Genomic DNA, 14187 nt, shown 5'->3' on the forward strand with positions numbered 1-14187 from the left:
TACAGATTGTTGACTTCATTTAAATATTTTGTTATAATGATTTTGTAGTTTCTTGATGTTTAAACTTCTCTCTTGATTAGGGGTGGCAGGGATTGGGGTGAATTTTGCTGGATTTCTCATGTATATCTTCAGTTTTCATTCTACTTGTCATGATTTCTTTCTGCCTGAAGCTAATATTTTTGTTTGTTACACTTTCCAAGAATGTGTGCACATGCCTTGATATAAACTAGTAATTACATGTATTTGAAAGAAGTAGATAAAATGAAATTTGTTCTTAAAAATTTTGTAACATTTTTTTACAGCGTCACAAATTAGACTTTATACAAATGCACCGGGTGAAAGAGTTTACATTCCGTCCACTAACAGAAGAGTCAGACCTAGATAGCATCTCCAGTAGTGAACAACTGTCACCAAGTAAAATAGCTAAATTAAGGCGACAGACTTCCCGAACCAGTGTCTGGAACTGTGACGGTGAAGTGATACATCACCCAAAAATAAATGTCAGGTATTAAAATCTTGTTCATTTTTGTGCTCAAACTTTTGGCCGCAGAATACTGCTTTGTCATCTGCTGACTAAGCTGCTTTGCTCTTTCATATTTCCATTTGCTGATTTTATGATGAAGTTCTTCACAAGGACATAAACACTCCTAGCAATGGTGTAAATGTTGAGGTTGCAGATATAATACCCTTTTATATTGCCATAGAGGTGTAGGTTGTTTATAAAAACTCCACAGACGTCACATGCTTGGTTTTCCCAGAGAGCAAACGGAAAAGTGATTCATGTAGGTTCTACTACCATGAAATCATTATTAAATCTCTACCAAGTTTGTGATAAGTCAGTCTATGAAATTTTGCCCCAAAGACAAATGAAATTCCTATTTCATTTATCTTCAGATGTTGAAATCCATAAATTCATGTCCGCAGTTAAATTGCTGGTTTTGCTGATACCTTAAAATTTAATGTCAGTGAATTTAAATGATTTCATAGTATTTGTCACAACAGAGCTAACATAAAGCTTCCGTAATTACAGTCTAAAACATGCTTTCCTTATATGAAGCTGTATACTGCTGATGCATAACAACTTCTATGAATCTTGGGACTTTTAAATGTAGAGCACTGCAGAGGTCATAATGATCGGTTGGCTGTCCTTTACAGATGTCATGTCCTTACGTAAAAAAAAAACAAAAACATTTTTTTCCCAGAAGATGCCTATGGAAAGAATACATTGTGATATGATCTTAAGCTGAAGAATGTTTATATGCCCAAAGGGACGTATTATGTTATGGTCCAGGTGTATGTCTGTCCGTCCATTAGCAATTTCGTGTCCGCTCCGTAACTCTTGAACCCCTTGAAGGATTTCAAAGAAACTTAACAAATGTTCACTACACCAAGACGATGTGCAGAGGGCTTGTTTTGGATGTGATATTTCAAGGTCAGGGTCACACTTAGGGGTCAAAGGTCATATGAGTATGTTTCGTGTCCGCTCTGTAACTCTTGAACTGCTTGAATGATTTCAAAGAAACTTGGCATAAATGTTCACCACACTGAGGCGACGTGCAGAGTGCATGTTTTGGATGACTCGCTTCAAGGTCAAGGTCACACTTAGGGGTCAAAGGTTATATATGACTTTGCTTTGTGTATATTGCTCTGCATTGCACTGCTCTTGTTTTTATTTGGCAGGTCCCTATTTGTTCTCTTACAATAATTTTTGTTTCGAATTACTTCCCTTTTTTGTTACTATAAATAGCTTATTTTGAAACTTTTATTATTGGCTGTAGGGAAAAACCAAGACCACTTTTCTGTGGTACAACATGGATGGTACATCCAATTTTTAGATGTATTTTGACATAACTTTACCTGGTAAGAATTTTTTGTGGAGTTTCGAAATTTTTTTTTTTGAATTTCTTCTTTTTTAGCTCACCTGTCACATAGTGACAAGGTGAGCTTTTGTGATCACGCAGCGTCCGTCGTCCGTACGTCCGTTCGTGCGTTAGTCCGTCAGTAAACTTTTGCTTGTGACCACTCTAGAGGTCACATTTTTCGTGGGATCTTTATGAAAATTGGTCAGAATGTTCATCTTGATGATATGTAGGTCAAGTTCGAAACTGGGTCACGTGCTGTCAAAAACTAGGTCAGTAGTTCTAAAAATAGAAAAACCTTGTGACCTCTCTAGAGGCCATATATTTCACAAGATCTTCATGAAAATTGGTCAGAACGTTCACCTTGATGATATCTAGGTCAAGTTCGAAACGGGGTCACGTGCCATCAAAAACTAGGTCAGTAGGTCAAATAATAGAAAAACCTTGTGACCTCTCTAAAGGCCATATTTTTCATGGGATCTGTATGAAAGTTGGTCTGAATGTTCATCTTGATGATATCTAGGTCAAGTTCGAAACTGGGTCACGTGCGATCAAAAACTAGGTCAGTAGGTCTAAAAATAGAAAAACCTTGTGACCTCTCTAGAGGCCATATATTTCATGAGATCTTCATGAAAATTAGTCAGAATGTTCACCTTGATGATATCTAGGTCAAGTTCGAAAGTGGGTCACGTGCCATCAAAAACTAGGTCAGTAGGTCAAATAATAGAAAAACCTTGTAACCTCTCTAGAGGCCATATTTTTCATGGGATCTGTATGAAAGTTGGTCTGAATGTTCATCTTGATGATATCTAGGTCAAGTTCGAAAGTGGGTCACATGCCATCAAAAACTAGGTCAGTAGGTCTTGAAATAGAAAAACATTATGACCTCTCTAAAGGCCATATTTTTCATGGGATCTGTATGAAAGTTGGTCTGAATGTTCATCTTGATGATATCTAGGTCAAGTTCGAAACAGGGTCATGTGCGGTCAAAAACTAGGTCAGTAGGTCTAAAAATAGAAAAACCTTGTGGCCTCTCTAGAGGCCATACTTGTGAATGGGTCTCCATAAAAATTGGTCAGAATGTTCATCTTGGTGATATCTAGGTCAAGTTCGAAAGTGGGTCATGTGCCTTCAAAAAGTAGGTCAGTAGGTCAAATAATGAAAAAACATTGTGACCTCTCTAGAGGCCATATTTTTCATGGGATCTGTATGAAAGTTGGTCTGAATGTTTATCTTGATGATATATAGGTCAAGTTCGAAACTGAGTCAACAGTGATCAAAAACTAGGTCAGTAGGTCTTGAAATAGAAAAACCTTGTGACCTCTCTAGAGGCCATACCCTTGAATGGATCTTCATGAAAATTGGTCAGAATGTTCACCTTGATGATATCTAGGTCAAGTTCGAAACTGGGTCATGTGCCTTAAAAAAACTATGTCAGTAGGTCAAATAATAAAAAAACCTTGTGACCTCTCTAGAGGCCATACTTTTCATGGGATCTGTATGAAAGTTGCTCTGAATATTCATCTTGGTGATATCTAGGTCAAGTTTGAAACTGGGTCAACTGCAGTCAAAAACCAGGTCAGTAGGTCTAAAATTAGAAAAATCTTTTGACCTCTCTAGAGGCCATATTTTTCAATGGATCTTCATGAAAATTGATCTGAATGTTCACCTTGATGATATCTAGGTCAGTTCTGAAACTGGGTCATGTGCGGTTAAAAACTAGGCCAGTAGGTATAAAAATAGAAAAACCTTGTGACCTCTCTAGAGGCCATATTTTTCATGAGATCTTCATGAAAATTAGTGAGTATGTTCACCTTGATGATATCTAGGTAAAGTTCAAAACAGGGTCACGTACCTTTGAAAACTAGGTCAATAGGTCAAATAATAGAAAAACCTTGTGACCTCTCTAGAGACCATATTTTTCAATGGATCTTAATGAAAATTGGTCAGAATTTTTATCTCGATAATATCTAGGTCAAGTTCAGAACTGGGTCACATGAGCTCAGAAACTAGGTCACTATGTCAAATAATAGAAAAAACGACGTCATACTCAAAACTGGGTCATGTGGGAAGAGGTGAGCGATTCAGGACCATCATGGTCCTCTTATTGTTGTTCCTGTCCTTTGGGTCTTCAACAGTCAAGTTCTTTAAATTTTGCTCCCATCCTCGTAACCCTTCGGGCGTATATTGCCCCGCTTGGTGGCGCTCTTGTTAGTTTGATCTGATACTTTTCAAACTATACAAATTGAATCAAATACATAAATGTGAAAGAAAGAAAAAGCTATACTATATTTTACTATCTGGATATATTTAACCTTTAGCCAGCAAGTGATTCTGCCTTTGCGACCACTGTAGACCAAGATCAGCCTGCACATCTGTGCAGGTGGATCATGGTCTGCACTGTTCTCTATTCAGTCAGTAAATTTTCAGTGAACACCCCTTCAAATAATAAATGGTATTTTGAATGATTGAACAGTCCACTTTAAAAATTTAGCAGGTTAAAAGTTAAAGATACATGGAGCTGTTTATGTGTAAATGCAGAATTTAAACAGCCCAGTATATCTGATATCCAGACAGTAACAATTTATTCCCTATATTAGTATACAGTTGAGCTTAAATGAATTGAGATAAACTGAAATAATGATTTTTTCTAAGTTTATAGCCATGATAAAGCCTGACTATATGTTTATTTGCAGGGTGCACTGTCAACTGGTAAAGTTATTTGCACGAGGTGTGGAGGACCTAAACGCCACAGTGGACCAAAAATGTGAAACATGTTGCAACCCAACGTTTGAGAAATTGTGATACAAATTGTCATTATGCAAGCTTAAAAAGTCGGTGATTTTCTTCCATATGGTGTACATTTGATAAAGAAATGAAATAATTCTGTTCTTGCAGTTGGATTTGGGTCTTGCAGCCAGTTATGTTGAATGGCAACTTGCAGTTGAAATAATGGGGATTTATACTCTTTAGCTTATAGTTTTCCAACTTGTACAAAAAGTGGTACATCTGTTTATTTCTTTTATGATTGTTTAATATGAGAGAAAGTATTTGAAGATTCAATAGGGCAATAATATTGGTGTTAATCTTGATGCAAGTTTAGATTGTAGTTTTGTTATTGAACAAATAGTGGCATGGTTTTTAATTCTCATAATTAGCTCATGGAAAAATGTCCTACAATGCAAACTTTTATTCATATTATTTTTTAGGGCCATTTGCAGGAAAAGTTTAGCACATGTAGGTGCTCATGAAACATTAGTTGTTATTAGATGTTTCTTTTTAAATGCATATACATTTATATGTTGTAAAGAACATAGTTAAATGCCCAGTTAAGATTGCCTTTAGTTATCACAATTTTCCACAGTTCTGATGAAAATGTAACTTGAGCCGTGCCATGGGAAAACCAACATAGTGGGTGTGCGACCAGCATGGATCCAGACCAGCCTGCGCATCCGCGCAGTCTGGTCAGGATCCATGCTGTTCGCTAACAGTTTCTCCAATTCCAATAGGCTTTAAAAGCGAACAGCATGGAGCCTGACCAGACTGCGCGGATGCGCAGGCTGGTCTGGATCCATGCTGGTCGCACACCCACTATGTTGGTTTTCCCATGGCACGGCTCACTTTTTTTTATAAACTGACCAGATCAAGGCCTCTTCATAATGTGAACTGTCTAGTCTGTAGATACAGCCCATACAAATTATTGAGGAAGAAATCAAAAGATCGTCTTAGTTACCAAGTAATTTCTTGCAGTACACTTAACAAAGATATGACAAGATTTTAGCTACAAAGAAAGAACACTCTTTATTAGGAAATACATTGTTTAATAATATTATGGATTTTTTTAAGCATTATTAATGGTATCAATTTTTACTTTACTGGTGCTATTGAATGAAGAATTTTTCAGTGCTTAAAGTTAAAATTTTGCTTCATCATGGTGAACAAGGTGCTTCAAGCTTCATAACAATTAAATTATCTGGCTGAATGTACTGTGATATCATTTGATTTTGTGGCACACAATTTTGTGGTTATGGTCAAAACAGCTTTTCAATTTTTTAACATAAATGAATATGAATTGTATGTGTCAGTTGGGAGTTATTTTTTGTGGATTGACTCAACAACAAAATCCATGAAATTATTCCCCCATGAATATTAACGATTTCACAGTATTCTGTTTTGTTTAATTATGGTAATGTTGTATGTTTTTAAAAGGGTGGAATAATACACTGATGTCTTGTGAATTATTGATCTATGGACTGCTGAAAAATTACGTCTTTCCATATGCAGGTTGATTTTTGTGTTTAGTAACTTGGAGTCGTAAAACAGAGGATTGTTATATAGCATTTGAAGATAAGCACCTGATGTTCCATTTGGGATTTTACTCAGACAGACCAGAGTTAAGGTTCTTGACTAAGTGAAAAAATACAATGTCATGTAAGGTGCTTAATTTATTTTGGTAATATCTTAAAAAAATTCCACAAGAGTCGTGAAACCATGTACAATGACAGGAATTGGGGGCACCAGTGTTATCTATTGTCTGTCATTCAATCCATTTGTCACAGAAGTTTGCTCTGACTACTAGTGAAAAACTTACAGTGGGATTTCAACTTAACTTTGCAGAAAGGTTCAATATCCAGGCTAGTTTCGCATATGTGACACATTTTCAGGTTGAGTTATTTTTAGCAAAGTTATGGCCCTGTAAAATTCATTTTAATGTTAAGTTTGTCTGGATTTCTTCTATACTTCTGCAGGGATTTAAATGAAATTAAAGAATTAACAACTGCGAAGCCTAGTTAAGCACATTTTGCGGTCGTTTTTTAGCTCACCTGAGCAATGCTCAGGTGAGTTTTTCTGATCGCTCGATGTCCGGCGTCTGTCGTCTGTCTGTCGTCTGTCGTCTGTCTGTCGTCTGTCGTCTGTCTGTCGTCTGTCTGTCAACATTTAGCTTGTGTATGCGATAGAGGCTATATTTTTCAACTGATCTTCATGAAACTTGGTCAGCATAATTACCTTGATGAAATCTAGGCCGAGTTCGAAAATGGGTCATCTCAGATCAAAAACTAGGTCACTAGGTCAAATCAAAGAAAAACCTTGTGTATGCGATAGAGGCTGTATTTTTCAATTAATCTTCATGAATATTGGTCAGAATGATTACCTTGATGAAATCTAGGCCGAGTTCGAAAATGGGTCATCTCGGGTCAAAAACTAGATCACTAGGTCAAATCAAAGAAAAACCTTGTGTATGCGATAGAGGCGGTATTTTTCAATTGATCTTCATGAATTTTGGTCAGAATGATTACCTTGATAAAATCTAGGCCGAGTTCGAAAATGGGTCATCTGGGGTCAAAAACTAGGTCACTAGGTCAAATCAAGGCAAAACCTTGTGTATGCGATAGAGGCTGTATTTTTCAATTGATCTTCATGAATTTTGGTCAGAATGATTGCCTTGGTGAAATTTAGACCAAGTTCGAAAATGGGTCATATGGGGTCAAAAACTAGGTCACTAGGTCAAATCAAAGAAAAACCTTGTGTATGCAATAGAGGCTGTATTTTTCAACTGATCTTCATGAAATTTAGCCAGAATGATTACCTTGATAAAATCTAGGCCGAGTTCGAAAATGGGTCATCTGGGGTCAAAAACTAGGTCACTAGGTCAAATCAAAGAAAAACATTGTGTATGCAATAGAGGATGTATTTTTCAATTGATCTTCATGAAATTTGGTCAGAGTGATTGCCTTGATGAAATCTAGGTCGAGTTTGAATATGGGTTATCTGAGGTCAAAAACTAGGTCACTAGGTCAAATTAAATAAAAATCTTGTGTATGCGATAGAGACTGTTTTTTTCAATTGATTTTTATGAAATTTGGTCAGGATGATTGCCTTAATGAAATCTAGGTCGAATTTGAATATGGGTCATCTGAGGTCAAAAACTAGGTCACTTGGTCAAATCTAAGAAAAAACTTGTGTATGTGATAGAGGCTGTATTTTTCAATTGATCTTCATGAATTTTGGTCAGAATGATTGCCTTGATAAATTCTAGGTCGAGTTTGAACATGGGTCATCTAGGGTCAAAAACTAGGTCATATCTAAGAAAATGCTTGTTTTATTGCAAGAGACCAATTTTTTGGTCCAATCTTAATGAAAATTGGTCAGAATATTTGTTTCCATGAAATCACTAGGTCAAACATGTTTTACACTGTTATGGTGTGTTTCTTAGGTGAGCGACCTAGGGCCATCTTGTTTTTTTTCATTTTGTTTTTTTGGTGGGTGTGGGGAGGTGAACGACTTGAGGTGGAGTTTTGGGCTTTTGAAATGATAATGCTTTACACTCTAGCACCATCATTCTTCACAAGTTCATATTTACACAGAATATGTATAGCTATAAAATCTTAATTACAATTAATAATTAGCTTGATTGTTACAGTCAGTCAGGAGTAATGTGCCTGTGATGTATCAAAAATGCCATATTTCACTATGTTTACACTTTAGCAATAGATCCATACCATGTTTTCATAGACTGTATATACTTGTGAAAGCAATTCTGTTAGAGTGCTTGTAAGGTCATACTGATAATTGCCGAGTTATGTGGTCTTGATTTAGTGATTTTATAGGTGTGATGCATGTTACATTTTAGTAGATTTTAGTAGTGTGTAATACCTAATCAAACTTAAAAATGGACAATGCAACTTTCTTTCTTTTTTTGGGATGGACCATTTGTTACATAATGTATAGTATAACATTCAGGTCCAGGAGTGGTCATAATATTTACTATATGTTTACTATTATATTTACACATATCAATGCAAAGTGATATCTTTATATCTATAGTTTAATAGATAGGAAGGAATACTGAAATCATGCACAATCTAATTTTAAATGTTTCCCAAAACATCAGAGCGTTCATTTAGTCCTTATTCCCATTCTGACAAACCTCTCCTTTCTCATATATGTATGCAATCGGACAAAAAAGAACCAAAAAGGTTTGACCCCCTTCATGCCACACTCTTGAAGAGTTTGAAAAAACAAGCATTGTGTTCCTTTATGGTTCAATACTTTTCACATTAGTTTTTGATTTCTTGTTTTAAAATTCTTTAAGTTAATGCTGCCTTCAAAAAGTGAAACTCAATTTCTTTCTAAATTCTTATGTCTTTAAGGAATTTAAAATGGTCAAAAACCTTTTAAAACACAAGAGGCCATATTTACTATTTGATCTTGAAACTAGGTTCAATTGTTGTCTCTGTATGAAATGTAAGTCAAGTTTGAAACTGGGTCATCAAAGAAAAACCTAGTGTACACTGTATAGGCCTTATTGTTTACTTATCAATTAATAATCTGGTCAAAATAATTTTCTTTATGAAATGTAGGTTAAGTTTTAAACTAGGGTTGTAATCATAAAAAACTTGCTTACATATGAGAGGATACATTTTTTTCCAGATTTGCATGAAACCTTATCAGAGTGCTTGTTTTATGAAATAATGGTCAAACAAAAAAAAGGAAAAAACTTAGTTAACTCTTCCACCTGATCTGCCTGCCCGCTTAGCTCAGTAGATAGAGCACAGATCTACAGATCTTTGGGTAATGAGTTCGAATCCCTGGACGGGCGTTTTTTTCTCCTTTGTGATTTGATAAAAGACATTGTATTGTGTCTGAAATCATTGGTCCTCCACTTCTGATCCATGTGGGAAAATTGGCAGTTACTTGTGGAGAACAGGTTTGTACTGATACACTATCCAGAAACATTGATTAGGTTAAGTGTCTGCCATTACATAACTGGAATACATGTACTATGGAAAAATGGTGTAAAACCCAAAACAAACAAAATCTACCTGATCTACTTTAAGTCTAGCCAGAATATTTATGTTAGTAATATCTGGGTTGTAGGTCATTGGGGCTTGGAATGAGGTTGGGTAAGTGATACATAAATGCACTATTGTATCAGTATTTTATTAACTTTATAATCATGTAAATCCAGTATTCTGCTGTAGAGAGAAATTCATGATTCTTTTGTATTTTAATTACTTAAAATGCAACTTCTGTATCAATGCACTAAATGTTCTTCAAATCAATGCAATTTGTGTTATTCATCATGTTTTTATGAATACAATCTACAAATAACAATGCATGTTTTATAGATAGTTATTTATGTATGTAATGTTCTCTAGGAAATTGGAACAATTATAGTTTTATGTAATTTGCATGTACTATATTTTTATGTAACAGAACTGCTATATGAACAAACTGTAAAAAAAGGGATTTTAAGTAGTTAAAATGTTCAGAGCTTCCAAAAGTCTGAATCAGAAGTATTGAACAACTGTCCATCACTGCCTCAAGAGCTTTTCAGAATAATGCTTAATATTCATAGGTATAGTGTTTTCCTCATATTGGTAGATAAACCATTTGGTGTCTGGTCAATTGTTGGAGAAATGAAAATTGAAAACTTTCCTGTCTTACTCGTTTAGAGGACATTTTTAATATAAATACTATACTAGATTTGTATAGCGCACTTTTCATGATAAACATGTTCAAAGGTGCTTAACATACAAGTACTGAAATCCTAAATGTATCTGTTCAAATATTGACTTTAATGGAATAGAAATGACTTCTAAAGTGCCCTATGGTTAAATGATATTCTGTCAAACGTTTATGTAATATGGTGTGACTTTTATTTTCTAGTTATATATACATTGTTGCAAATTCAAAAATATATTTTGTTGTCCTAATGTCTTTTATAGTTTGTAGATATACAATAGCTTCTGGGTGTCCACAAACATGAAAAAGTGATATATAATATCCTAATAATGTATGTTTAGCAAAAGGAATATTTTATAGCATAATAATGTTTAAAGGGTTTTAAATTGTAATACATTTCTTTTTAATATGTCATTTATATAACGAGAACATTGCTATGAAATTGTATGGTTTGCAGATCTTTTCTAGCACCAGGCCATCATAAACATTCATGTATCTACTGTAAATGTTTTTAATCAGAAGCATTCCAGTTCAGTGGTGCCATCTCTATTTTATAGAAATTTTATATTTTGAAAATTATTCAAAAGTACTCGATTTTATAATTATCTATGTTGGTAAAATGTAAGAATATATGCGTGTTAATCTATAATGTAGATGAGGATCTTTATCCCAACCATGGTCACTAATACTGTCTGGCATGGAAAGCAGCCTATTTACAGATTGACCAAATTTGTATTGGTGCGCCGTTAAACCCAAATACTAGTAAATAAATAAATAAATAAATACAGAATGACCAAACTAAGATTCCCATTATGAAGGTTAGAAAGCTTTTTGTGTATGACTAACATGACTACAGTATTTTATTTGAAATTCATGTTATGTATGTATCTGAATTTTTTGAGACAAAAAAAAACAACAGTGTAACAGAACATGTTCTCCACTCCCTGTGTTTGTGTGTGAGTGGACGAGGGCGAAACATATAGAAAATCTTCCCATCATTTTGGGAATTTAGCCATCTCACCATTATTGTTAATAGTCTGTTTGACTGACTTCATTCTCCAGTGCAACCTTTGAGATAGGGAACTTTGTTATCAAACATGCCATCTGATTGAGGCAAATATTTGCCAAAAAAAAAAAAAAATTGCTCTGTGCATGTCAAAAGTTACATTTTGGATAATTTTGGAGAAGATCTAACAGGTGCTGGCACACATTAATGCATCAGTGCACACACACACTTGTTTACATCTTTCAGCTATTTTGGTAGCAATATTGCACTCACTGCAAGCAGTCCTAGCAAAAACAAATGGGACAATATTAATTTTTTCAGAAAGGTTGGCAATGTTGGTGAAGATTTTCGAGAAGGTGGAATTCCCTGTTACACTTGTATACAATTTTAGAATAGGAAATAGTGATATTTTTTTATAGTTACATTAGTACTGCACTTGTTTATCTTTGAAGTATTTATTATTTCATTAAGACAAAGAAAAGTTAATATAAATTTTGGAAGCAGATTAATTTGAATTATATGGTGTATTAAAGTTTCTTTTATTAATAATATACTGTCATGATAACATTCATGTTTCTTACCACAGTCGTTATTTTGACATATATGTTTCCTAGCAGAGCTGATATTTTGACATCTATGTTTCCTAGCAGAGCTGCTATTTTGACATCTATGTTTCCTAGCAGAGCTGCTATTTTGACATAGATGTTTCCTAGCAGAGCTGCTATTTTGACATCTATGTTTCCTAGCAGAACTGCTATTTTGACATATATATTTCCTAGCAGAGCTGCTATTTTGACATAGATGTTTCCTAGCAGAGCTGTTATTTTGACATCTATGTTTCCTAGCAGAGCTGCTATTTTGACATAGATGTTTCTTAGCAGAGCTGCTATTTTGACATAGATGTTTCCTAGCAGAGCTGCTATTTTGACATCTATGTTTCCTAGCAGAGCTGCTATTTTGACATATATGTTTCCTAGCAGAGCTGTTATTTTGACATACATGTAGATGTTTCCTAGCAGAGCTGCTATTTTGACATCTATGTTTCTTAGCAGAGCTGCTATTTTGACATAGATGTTTCCTAGTTTCCTAGCAGAGCTGCTATTTTGACATAGCTAGCAGACAGATCTATGGCAGTCGTTGGTCCCAAATGGTGGAACGATCTGCCTAGCTATCTGAAAAACATTCAGTCTGAAGCCAGCTTTAGATCAAAACTGAAAACACATTTATTTAGGCAGTTTTATGAACAATGAGTGTAGTCTTGTTAAAATACAAAATATTCAGAAGTGGTGTAAAATAGTTATATATATATGTCCAAATCTTTAAATCTAAGTTCTAGAATCCTGTTCATATTTTGTATGTATATATGTTAAATGTGTGTTATGTAATTGTAAAGCGCAATAGAATATTTTATAATTTTTGCGCTATATAAATGCCATGTATTTGTATTTATTTGTATAGATGTTTCCTAGCAGAGCTGCTATTTTGACATATATGTTTCCTAGCAGAGCTGATATTTTGACATATATGTTTCCTAGCAGAGCTGTTATTTTGACATGTATGTCTCCTAGCAGAGCTGCTATTTTGACATAGATGTTTCCTAGCAGAGCTGTTATTTTGACATCTATGTTTCCTAGCAGAGCTGCTATTTTGACATATGTTTCCTAGCAGAGCTGCTATTTTGACATAGATGTTTCCTAGCAGAGCTGATATTTTTAAGTACATGTTTCCAAATAGAGCTGTTCTGCTAATGTACGTTTCCTAGTGGTTATCCTTTTCATTGTGTATTTTCAGTTTGTATTTTGCTGTTGTTATTCTTTTGTTTACGTCATTGTTAAGATTAATTGATTTTTTTTGTAATAACAGAATGATTGAGTTTCTGTAATATTTTGTTAAAAATAGTTTCTGAAGGTTAATTGTATTTGTCTAAATTATGTTTGAAATAACTGCAAAGTAAATATTAATTTTATATTTCTAGGTAAAAAGTGAGTTTTAATATGCATACATGTATTTTGTTTCCCATTGTTTAAGAACAACAACACTGAGTGTTAGTTTTGGAGAACTGATCATGGGACTTATTCTCAGTTGATTAAGATTACATTTCGGTTAATATTCAGTAAGAAAAATGTGTCTAACATCTTTTACCTACCATTCATGTTTAAATAGAAAAAGCTGATGTAATGTATATATTTAAAATATACATTTTCGGGATTTATATCCATGGATATGTACATGCGAGTATATGCAGAAATGTTCTGGCAGTTATGAATTATGAGGTCAGTTGTTAACTTTAAATGAAGTCTAGATCCCCAGGACAGGGAGTTCTAGCCATGTGTGGTCTATATAATGAGTCTTCAGTTATAAGCAGTTTTACTTTATGTATTATATAAATCCTTTCTTCCTTGGATATTTTGTTTATGATGTTTCATATCTCTTCAGATATAACAGGAAATTCCAATTGTTTTGTTATCAGTAACTGGTGAATAAAAGCTCTATATTGTTAAAATAGATTATTTTTTCTTCCCTTGCAAATGACAGCATGGATATTCTATGAAATCCAGAATGGTACATAATATAAATGTATTGATAGTTCTTTCATTCCTAGTCACCAACAGCTTCCCTGTCTTGATAAAAAACTTCCTATGAAGTATGGCGAAATTCCAACCTGTGGTTGCTGAGAAATACTCTGGACAAGAATTGTACTATAATATATTACTGTTGAATAATCAAAGGGCAATAACTGGGTGAAAAAAACATCTGACCGAAACACTAAGACAAAAATCATCTCACCGCAACATGAAGAAAATATGCATATCTCCTCTTGATGATGAATCCCTATGAAGAATGGCTTAATTTCAA

The 14187-nt window shown here is 34.3% G+C and overlaps 1 protein-coding gene across 1 annotated transcript in view; it reads left to right on the top strand.

Annotated features, from left to right (window-relative positions):
- The window catches only part of LOC123528840 (ceramide kinase-like), a 28502-nt gene extending 14668 nt beyond the window's left edge, over positions 1-13834 (top strand). Inside the window, exons 12-13 of the mRNA XM_053520945.1 lie at positions 303-505; positions 4556-13834. Coding sequence (XP_053376920.1) covers positions 303-505; positions 4556-4664 — 312 coding nt within the window. The 3' untranslated portion in view covers positions 4665-13834. The remainder of the gene's footprint in view (positions 1-302; positions 506-4555) is intronic.
- The last annotated feature ends 353 nt before the right edge of the window (positions 13835-14187 follow it).

This window comes from Mercenaria mercenaria, chromosome 13, assembly GCF_021730395.1.
Source record: "Mercenaria mercenaria strain notata chromosome 13, MADL_Memer_1, whole genome shotgun sequence".
In the NCBI taxonomy this organism is placed as follows: domain Eukaryota; kingdom Metazoa; phylum Mollusca; class Bivalvia; order Venerida; family Veneridae; genus Mercenaria; species Mercenaria mercenaria.